Source organism: Humulus lupulus, chromosome 1 (genome assembly GCF_963169125.1).
Source record: "Humulus lupulus chromosome 1, drHumLupu1.1, whole genome shotgun sequence".
NCBI classification, from domain to species: domain Eukaryota; kingdom Viridiplantae; phylum Streptophyta; class Magnoliopsida; order Rosales; family Cannabaceae; genus Humulus; species Humulus lupulus.
Window position 1 is genome coordinate 201,784,476 of NC_084793.1, and position 10,843 is coordinate 201,795,318.

Genomic DNA, 10,843 nt, shown 5'->3' on the forward strand with positions numbered 1-10,843 from the left:
ATTGTTCATTTGGGCTTAGCTGCCGATGGATATAATCCATTTGGCAACATGAACCTCGCATACAACATGTGGTTGTTGGGAATAGTGCCCTTAAATCAATTGTAGTTGACAATTGTATTAAATGAAATAAATAATTGAATTGAATTATTATATATATATAAACTATGTCCAATATTATATGATAATATTAAGTGAATATCAGAAAATTCTAAAGTTTATCTATGCAGTCTTAATCTCATATTGGTATGAGAGAATCGAGATTAAGATAATAAACTTAAAATAATTCGCAGTAAAATAAAGTTATGGAATCTTTAAATTAATTACTGCTAGTACGATCCACTAGTATTATGAATACATGTGACCTACATCCGGGTTACTAGTGTAGTGGGACACTTTAGTGGAGGTACTTTGCATGCTGAAAGTATGTAGAACTGGATCAGATGTGATTTGTTAATACTTGTTTAAACACCATTTCATAATGTTAATCAAACACATCAAATGATGATCATATACACGATGATCTTAATCCCGAGGTTCCTATGAACTCCTATATCTGTCATCTGATCCTTTGATTCATGTGTTGAGGTTTTTCAGAATGATTAGGCTAAGAACAATTGTTTTGGGTACTCAATGATGTATATGGTTGGGAATGTAGTTTAACAGATATGGAATTTGTACCTTCTTATAGATTGAATAATGGTTCCCTATTGGGTTGGCTGTTGGAACTGAAAAAGTTATGAGCGTTCACGTCGCAAACTTGTTATGACACAACCTTCACCAGTAAAGTCAATGGTACACTAGGAACAAAATATAACTAAAAGGGTAAAACGGTAATTTTATTCCATTTTAATTATGAACCATTAATAGAGGATTAACGTTGTATGTAATGATTATATCAATAGACACTTTATTCTTTAATAAAATACTCAGTAAATATATGTCTATAATTATCCAGAGTTCAATCTCATATTTATAGTGGAGTAATCATGAGATTAATAATTATGATTATTTAATCAAATAGCTTTTATTAATAATGTAATATTTATTGGAGCTTGATATTATAGGTCCATAGGTCCCCTGGGTAGCTCTATCAACACCATATCAAGGTAAGAGTTGATACAATGGTATAACTGTAATTTGAGAATTTGAGAAGAATTTTATTCTTCAGGTCAAGTATACAATTATATGATAATTGAGGTTGAATAATTAATTTATAATTAATTATTAATTTTCAAAAATATATTTATTAATTTCAATATATAAATTTTCGAAATTTATATATATATATAAATAAATAAATAAAATTTTGAAATTAATTATTTTATTTAAGTGGGAGAAAAAAAAATTGGTAAGTCAAAAATAGTTTTTGATTTATTGAATTTTAAAAGATGATAATAATGATGATCATCAATTTGAATTTTGAATTGAAAATTTAAATTTTGAAATATGATTGTCATTTTTTCCTTAAAAAGATTAACACCTTATTTTGTGGGAGGTTGTTTTTAATTATATAATTAAATAAAAGAAAAAAGCAAAATCCCTGAAAAGGGATAGTAGGTCACGTATGACACTGTTGCGAAAATTCAACACGCAAGTATACGTATCGTTTCCCAAGTAATAACTCAAGTGACTGAGATCGTTCCCACAAGGACTGTAGCTAATTACCAAATATTTTGAATCTATAGTTCTATTTTGCAAATAAAAATGTGTTTTGAGACTAATTTAATTAAGCAAAGAAATAAAATAGACAAATAACAATATTCAATCAAGAGATGAAAATTAGGGAAAAATAATTTCAATTGCTTCAATTATCTAATTCAATAATGGAAAAATAATTTTCCTTCTTCTTCTAATGTGATGGCAGATTATAAAATTACCAATATTCCTATTAAGACATAAATGTACTAAATTGCAAGGTAAAATAATGCATTTCAGAGATAAATTACACAAGCAATCAACATTAAGCAATAATCTAAAGTCACACAAGCTACACAAATACTTTCGTTTTGAATCAAAACCTATGTTTATTCAATTAGAGCATTCCTAATATTCACTTTCCAAATTTCATTTTAGAATCATAGATCATGTAAAATATGGCCAATCTAAAACATGTATTCAGCACAAATATGAATAAATCACATATCAATAGAAGAAAGAAAAATATCAAAATTACGTTAATCCATAGATAATCTCAGACAATCTCCATTAAAATCCTTAAATTGGAGTTTAGTTCATAATCTCCACTGACATGTTCTTGAATGGTTCAAAAACAAACATAATCAAAAGTAGAAAAATAAAGAGAGAAGAGAAGAAACTAGTTTAGGATTGTCACGATCCGCCAACCCCTGCTCCAATCTCCTTTTTCTTCTTTTTTCTAGGGTTCGAGAAGTCTTTATATCTCCAAAACCGTGACTCCCTCTCATTAAAACGAAGACCTAATTCTATTTTTCTCCCAAAACGATGAAATTGCCCTTAAACTTTTGACACGTACGGACGTCAGCGCCGCGGCGCCACTCAAAATTGAGACGTCTCGGTTTTCTGGAAAATGAGCTCACCATGGTTCAAATACACCCTAGCGCCGCGACGCTAAAAGCTGCGTCACGACCCTAATTCAGTTTGGGACATCGGCTCCCAATCTGTGATCATTCCTTGTCGCGGCTGTAAAACACATTAGCGCCGCAGCGCTAATTCTTGCGATGCGACCCTAATACAATTTCATAAAAACTTGAATAACCCTTCAGTTTAGCATATTTTCTCCACAATCCACTCCAAATGCCCAAAACATATGCTTAAACCTGAAATCAAGAAAAACAATCATAAATCAGCTCCGAAAACACATAAACCATTAAAAAGACAATGATCAAGACACTTAAAAAAGTAGGCTAAACTTAGCCTAACAAACTTCCCCAAACTTGCTTCTTACTCGTCCTCGAGTAAGGAAACAACACATTAAACTAAAACAAATAGACATGACAAGTTAAGCCTCCAGTCTTATTTAAACCACGCCGTCATCATTCACAAAATTTCAACTGTTGAACAACCAGAATTTCAATTCAATAACTCCAACAATTAATCTGAATGCCTCAATTGGAAATTAGATCATACCTTGCAAATAACAAATGAATAGTTAGATAACACCATACATGCCCCACTCGTTCCAACAGTCCACTAACCAATATTCAATAAACTTGCACACTTACCTTTCTCCACTAATGTCAACAACACATGTTATGGAATCAAAAGGACTTCAAAGGTTCATAACATTTTGGCTTAGGTAAAAGTAGATAAAAAGACATTTAGGCTTCATTATACCATAAGCACATAAAAAACCAATCAAACAACCCACATTGCATTCAATTACCTTCCCCTAATTTACCCACTTTCCATCGATTGAGAACTCATAATCAATGCTCCAACATCACTTTATTTAAATATTTATCATTTTTTTTCTCTTCTTCTTCTTCTTTTTTTTCTTTATTTTTTTTAGAAGAAAAATATCAAAATTTAGTGATGTTGCAAGTACTTTTACATTTTACACTTGTCTCAATCGAGAAATTACATCGTTCACCCATCATACAAACACTTTTTACCCAATTACAATTTGTCCCCACAAACTTATTTCTAAGCTTATGGCATAATTCACAGGACAGGGAAAAATAATAATTAGTACATTTTTTTTAATGAAGTGGTTAAACAATCAATCAAACAAGTTAAGACACAAATAGTCAAACTAGGGATAATAATGATAAGGGTAAGCTTGAATGGCCCAAACGTTCCAAAAGATTGCCTAAATCATATTCCAAAACACATGTCATCAAGGATTTCGTCTCAAAAGACAAGCAATGCAAGTTTTATCTTATTCATCAATTCATACCTCAAACCCAAGTAACACATGTATAACACAATCCACTTATTCACATTTGCAACATATACTAAAATTTCCAAAAGGCATCAAAATTAATCCAAAGAGTAATCAAATCAAGCACACGGTTAAATACAATCTACATTTTACAAGTGACAACAAACGACAATTATTCATATCATCAGCTTAACTTTTGACACACACAACAACTAAAACAACAATTAAACAACACAATTTTAACTAAACTAAACTAAAACAGAAAAGTAAGCCCCTCCCCCAAACTTTATTTCACATTGTCCCCAATGTGAACATGACAACCCAATAGAAGAGAACTTACCCGAATGAGCCTTAAAAGGAATTCCCAATGTACCGCCATGGCTCCAGTCTTTAGTGCTGCGACTCTAATGTTTATTTTTTCTTTTTCTTTTTTCACGTATTGTACGATTCAACATTACAATCCCAAAAATAAAAAAAACTAAAAAAACTAAACAAAGTCTAATTAAAAATAAAAACTGAAAAAAACTAAAAATAAAAGTAAAAACCAAATTGTTCATACTTCAAAACTAAAATTAAATTAAAAGATTTGGGGTGCCTCCCAGCAGCGCTTTATTTAATGTCTTTAGTTGGACGCTCACTTCTCTACACCTTCAACTTGGGTCAAGTCCACCCCTTGCATCCTTGAGAGCCATCGTGTCATATGAGGAAAATTCCCTTCTACTGTTGAGAATATTGAAATTATCCCCAATTTCATCGAAACCTTCAAACTTGCCACACAATAATCTTTTCATACGACGTCGAACTATTCAAAATCGTTCTTTCTTCTTCTTCTTCTTTTTACCAATTGATTCTTGACAATCATTCACCACATCAACTTTACAACAGGCAGGAATTTCAGTTGCTGCAAAGACATTAAAACTTATTTCCTCATTTTGGACTCGCAACCTTAACTCCCCCTTTTGTACATCGATTAAAGCTCGTCCTGTGGCTAAGAATGGTCTTCTGAAAATAATGGGAATGTTTGCATCTTCCTCCATGTCAAGAATTATGAAATCATCGAGGAAAATAAATTTACCCACCTTCACCAAGACATCCTCTATCACTCCACGAGGATGCTTAATGGAGCGATCCGCCATCTGTAAGGAAACCGTTGTAGGGCGAGCTTCTCCCAATTTTAGCCTTCAAAAAATAGATAGAGGCATTAGATTCACACTTTCCCCTAAATCACATAAAACATTTGTTTCGACTGAGCCCCTATAGAACATGGAATATTGAAACTACCTGGATCTTTAAGCTTGGGAGGTAGTTTCTTCTGCAAGATTGAACTATACTCCTCAGTAAGTGCCACTATCTCATATTCCTCCAACTTCCTTTTCTTGGCCAAAATATCCTTCATGAATTTAACAATCCTTGGCATTTACAAGGCCTTCGCAAATGGAATATTGATATGCAGTTTCTTGAATATTTCAAGGAACTTTGAGAATTTCTTATCAAGGTTGTTCTTGCGGAGCCTTTGTGGGTAGGGAATCTTGATGTGGTGATCTATGCTCACTTGTGGTGTAGCTTCTTTGGTTGGGAGGTCTTCAGTAACCTTGTTTTCACCTTGCTTCTTTTCCACTGTGCCATGTGCCTGTTGATCCTGAACCTTGTCTTCTTCTGACTGCTCAACACTTGCCCCTTCATATTTCTTCCCACTTCTCAATGTAATAGCCTGGAACTGTTCTTTTGGATTGACTTCAGTGGTGCTAGGCAGGTTACCTTGAGCACGGTTGGCCATAAGAGTAGCCAATTGCCCTATCTGAGTCTCCAAATTTCTAATAGAAGACCGCGTCTCAGTCATGAATTGATTAAGAACATCAGACTGAGTATCAGGCTATCTCACAGGATTCTGTTGTTGTTGCATAGGCGGCTGAGGTGGTTGTTGTTGAGGCTTGAAACTCTATTGATAGAACCCTTGAGGTGGTTGCTGAAATGACTGCTGTGGTTGTTGAATTGAGGATTGACCTTGTTGATCATTCTTCTAGGAAAAATTGGGATGATTCCTCCACCCTTGGTTAAAAAAGTTTGAATAAGGGTTGTTTTTGTTATTTTGACTAGAAAAATTCCCAATGGCTTGAGCTTGTTCCAATGGAATATTATTTATATCCGCGTATTGGCACTTTTCATAAGCATAAGGACCCCCACATAATTCACACATAGTCTGAGCTTGCATCACGGGGGTTGCCATTGTAGTGCCTTGCAACTGTTTAGTCAAAGCCTCAACCTGAGTAGTTAACTTAGATATTGCATCAATCTCATGCAAACCAGCCACTTTCTTCGACTTACCTCTCTCACTTGGCCACTGTTGATTATTAATGGCCATTTCTTCTAACAAATCATACGCCTCATTGGCGCTCTTCCTCGTAAATGCCCCACCATCTGCTACATCAATGGGTGTGCGAGTGGTACCACACAACCCATTATAAAAGTTATGGACTAACATCCATCTCTCTATCCCATGATGCGGGCATTTCCTTATCAGATCTTTAAATCTCTCCCACACCTCATATAAAGATTCATTATCCAGTTGGTAGGAATTGTTGATCTCCCTCCTCAACTTAGTTGCCTTAGTTGGGGGAAAGAACTTGGAGAGAAACTTCAGTTGAATGAGTTAGGTGGCAAAGATACCAACCAACTCTTTGCTCGCTCCATCAGAGAAAATGGAAATAATCTGAGTCTGATTGCATCATCCCTAACTCCATTCATCTTGAATGTCTGACAGAGCTCAACGAAATTAGCAAGATGCAAGTTTGGGTCTTCAGTTGGTAATCCCCCAAACTGGACAATGGATTGAACCATTTACAAAATGGAAGGTTTTATCTCAAAATTATTGGCATCTACAGTGGGTGGTCTGACGCAAGACTGAACCCTTGTAATGGTGGGCAATACATAATCCCTCAAGCTTCTAGCAGGTTGATTCTGGCCATTAGCTTGGTCTTCAACAAAACCCCCATTATTACCATTTATCGGATCCGCCATTTCTATTTCAACCCTTCTTTCAGTTTCAACTCTTCTTTCCAATCTCTTGCTCTTTTTGTTCAGTCTACAAGTCTTCTCTATTTCAAGATCAACACGCACTCTTGCAGTAGGTCCTAGATGTCGCATAAACTACCTGTACTTGAGATGAGAAAAATTTAGACAATGACAGAATTAGTGAAATAAGGTAAGAAATACCAAATTAGAATAAAATTCAATTATTTCAATATTAGCTAACGCAGTCCCCAGCAACGGCGCCAAAAACTTGTTGCGAAAATTCAACACGCAAGTATACGTATCGTTTCCCAAGTAATAACTCAAGTGACTGAGATCGTTCCCACAAGGACTGTAGCTAATTACCAAATATTTTGAATCTATAGTTCTATTTTGCAAATAAAAATGTGTTTTGAGACTAATTTAATTAAGCAAAGAAATAAAATAGACAAATAACAATATTCAATCAAGAGATGAAAATTAGGGAAAAATAATTTCAATTGCTTCAATTATCTAATTCAATAATGGAAAAATAATTTTCCTTCTTCTTCTAATGTGATGTCAGATTATAAAATTACCAATATTCCTATTAAGACATAAAGGTACTAAATTGCAAGGTAAAATAATGCATTTCAGAGATAAATTACACAAGCAATCAGCATTAAGCAATAATCTAAAGTCACACAAGCTACACAAATACTTTCGTTTTGCATCAAAACCTATGTTTATTCAATTAGAGCATTCCTAATATTCACTTTCCAAATTTCATTTTAGAATCATCGATCATGTAAAATATGGCCAATCTAAAACATGTATTCAGCACAAATATGAATAAATCACATATCAATAGAAGAAAGAAAAATATCAAAATTACGTTAATCCATAGATAATCTCAGACAATCTCCATTAAAATCCTTGAATTGGAGTTTAGTTCATAATCTCCACTGACATGTTCTTGAATGGTTCAAAAACAAACATAATCAAAAGTAGAAAAATAAAGAGAGAAGAGAAGAAACTAGTTTAGGATTGTCACAATCCGCCAACCCCTGCTCCAATCTCTTTTTTCTTCTTTTTTCTAGGGTTCGAGAAGTCTTTATATCTCCAAAACCGTGACTCCTTCTCATTAAGATGAAGACCTAATTCTATTTTTCTCCCAAAATGACGAAATTGCCCTTAAAATTCTGACACGTACGGACATCAGCGCCACGGTGCCAATTCCTGCACTGCGGTGCCACTCTAAAATTAAGATGTATCAGTTTTCTAGAAAATGGGCTTGGCGCGGCTCAAATACACCTTAGCACCGAGGCCCTAATTCAGTTTGGGACATCAGCTCCCAATCTGTGATCGTTCCTCGCCGCAGCTGTAAAACACATTAGCGCCGCGACCCTAATACAATTTCAGCAAAACTTGAATAACCCTTCAGTTTAGCATATTTTCTCCACAATCCACTCCAAATGCCCAAACACATATGCTTATACATGAAATCATGAAAAACAAGCATAAATCCGCTCCAAAAACACATAAACCATTAAAAAGACAATGATCAAGACACTTAAAAAAGTAACAAATAAACCATTAAAAAGATAATGATCAAGACACTTAAAAAAGTAGGCTAAACTTAGTCTAACAGACACACTCTAGAGATTGTGCCATTCGTGTACCAGATATACTGATATTGTATCAGTGTAGTTTTTATTTTATTTATTTAATTAATTAATAATTTGAAAATATTTTTTTCAAATTCAGTAAGTTAGATATTTACCTAAATCAATTCCTATCATCATTATGATATTTTATATTACTATTATTAGGAATAATAAGGCAATAGAAGTATCTCTATATATATGATATAAACTAAAGAGAAGAAATAGAACATTAAACACTACACATATCAGATACAATTTAGAATAGTTCTAACTTCTTCTTCTTTATTCTAGCCATTCTCAGACCATAATCCAAGTTCTCATGTGTTGAGAAATACTTGTGATTCCTAAAAATACAAACTCATGTTCTCTATATGCCCACACACATCTTGAGGTGTAGAGAACACTTCGGAAGATCGTGGTTTGAGTACTCAAAGCTTTGGATAGGAAGATCAATAAATATACTAAAAGACTCAAGGACACTTGATATACTTCAAGAGGTAAAAGTTCATGTTCTTGTATGTTTATATGTTATATATAAATATATGGGAAATTGGCAGATAAAATACTTAAGTTGTTGTCATTCAAGCACTTAAATACCGATGTTTTTTTTCTTCGGTAAAAGTACCTAACTTCAAAAAATTTGGTGCTCCGTGGTACTTGCCGTTAAGTTTTCTGTTAATTGTTGATTTGGCAGTAATTATATGGGAAATTAGCGGCTAAAATACCTAAGTTGTTGTCATCCAATCACTTCAATACCTAAGTTTTTTTAAATAAAAATTTATTTATTATTTAAAAATTAATTAAACACTTAAAAAAGAATAAATAAAATCTAATTTAAAAAATTAAGAGTCGTTGTATTTAAACTCCAAAAATATATAAAGACAAGGCAATCCAATAATAAAAAAAAAAAAATCATTTTTAACACTTTTTCTCAATATATTTTTTGACATTCTATAATTTGTATTTTGTTAATTTCAATAATTTATTTTATGTTTTTTTCATATTTTTTTTAAAAAAATTATATAAAAACTCTTCAATAATTTTGATATATTTTGATATATTTTATTTGTTATTTAAATATTTAAAATATATATTAATTTTTAATAAAAATTGGGTGTCTTAATCAAATTTTGAAGTGCAAATATAATGCCCCAAGCTTAAACACCTATTTTTTTTTTATGAAAAATTAAATAACATCGTAACCACCACTAATATAGTAATTTATATAAGCTTTTTATTTATATTATTTTAATTAATTTGGTATTAAATTTTAATAAACTGTCTATTAAGATTTTTATTTATATCATTTTAATTATTTTTTTTTTCATATTTTAAATCAAATTTTATTTATACTTTATTAAGTGTTTAAATAATTTTTTAATAAAAAATAAACTTTTTTTAAAAAAACTTAGGTGTTTAAGTGCTTGGATGACAACAACTTAGGTATTTTAGCTGCCAATTTCCCATTTAATTACCGCCACATCAACATTTAACGGAAAAATTAATGGTAGGTACCACGGAGCACCAAATTTTTTGAAGTTAGGTACTTTTATCGTAAAAAAAATAACTTAAGTATTTAAGTGCTTGAATGACAAGAACTTAAGTATTTTTGCCACCAATTTCCCTAAATATATTGTATATTTATATATATATGTTGCATGATTAATAATATTGTATGCTAATGTTTCTGGATTGTTTCTTGGTCATACAAACTGTTTATATGATTAATGAAATTTTTTATTGTTGTACACAATGGGCCAACCACGCCATTTTCGCTGTGTGTTCTAAATATTTTTCCAACAATTGGTACCAGAGCAGGTCATTAATCTATACATATTATTAATTACTGTGTGTGATTATATGCATTTTTATATTATGTAAACACTTACTCGAAATACCACTTATCAGATTCCATTGTGGAAGACAGAATTTTTTCTGAAGAATTCGCCATGATATATCTAATCCATGCATAATATCATGAAAAATGGATACAAATTTTGGGCTGCTACTTAGTATCGGCAATAGGTCTGAAAAAGTATCTAAAAATATCAAATTTAGATATTTGTATCTTGTCGAAGTAAGGAACCATGGCATATATGTTTGGAATATATTCCATTTTGAAAGAGTTGAAAAAGCACTATATGTGATATATGTTTAAATGGATGGATGTTTTATTTTCATGGTGATAGATTCATAGAGGTTGTTTTTATAATGATGCTTTTCGATTTAGGAATTGTTCTTAAATTTCAGATGAAATATGTAAGTCATTTTAAGGCATAGGAATTTTGTAATTTTTTGTTTAAAAATTATGGGTAAAAATTATGTTGGA

The 10,843-nt window shown here is 32.1% G+C and overlaps 1 protein-coding gene and 1 non-coding gene across 2 annotated transcripts; one reads left to right on the plus strand and one right to left on the minus strand.

Annotated features, from left to right (window-relative positions):
• Positions 1–4,665: 4,665 nt before the first annotated feature.
• LOC133827351 (uncharacterized) lies at positions 4,666–5,276 on the minus strand. The gene is made up of 2 exons (XM_062258826.1): positions 5,141–5,276; positions 4,666–5,021 (listed from the first exon to the last, which is right to left on the minus strand). The coding sequence occupies exons 1-2, from the start codon at positions 5,274–5,276 to the stop codon at positions 4,666–4,668; spliced, it is 492 nt and encodes a 163-aa protein (XP_062114810.1).
• Positions 5,277–6,351: 1,075 nt separating this feature from the next.
• Positions 6,352–6,458, plus strand: LOC133813154 (small nucleolar RNA R71). Its single transcript, XR_009884193.1, has one exon. It is a non-coding gene; the product is annotated as a small nucleolar RNA R71 (small nucleolar RNA).
• Positions 6,459–10,843: the final 4,385 nt, after the last annotated feature.

Excerpts from the sequence above, each read along its gene's own strand:
- LOC133827351 (XM_062258826.1), bottom strand. The coding sequence starts at position 5,276 with ATGCCAAGGATTGTTAAATTCATGAAGGATATTTTGGCCAAGAAAAGG. Across the intron at positions 5,022-5,140 it reads TCCCAAGCTTAAAGATCCAG|CTCGCCCTACAACGGTTTCC; the intron begins GTAGTTTCAATA and ends AATTGGGAGAAG.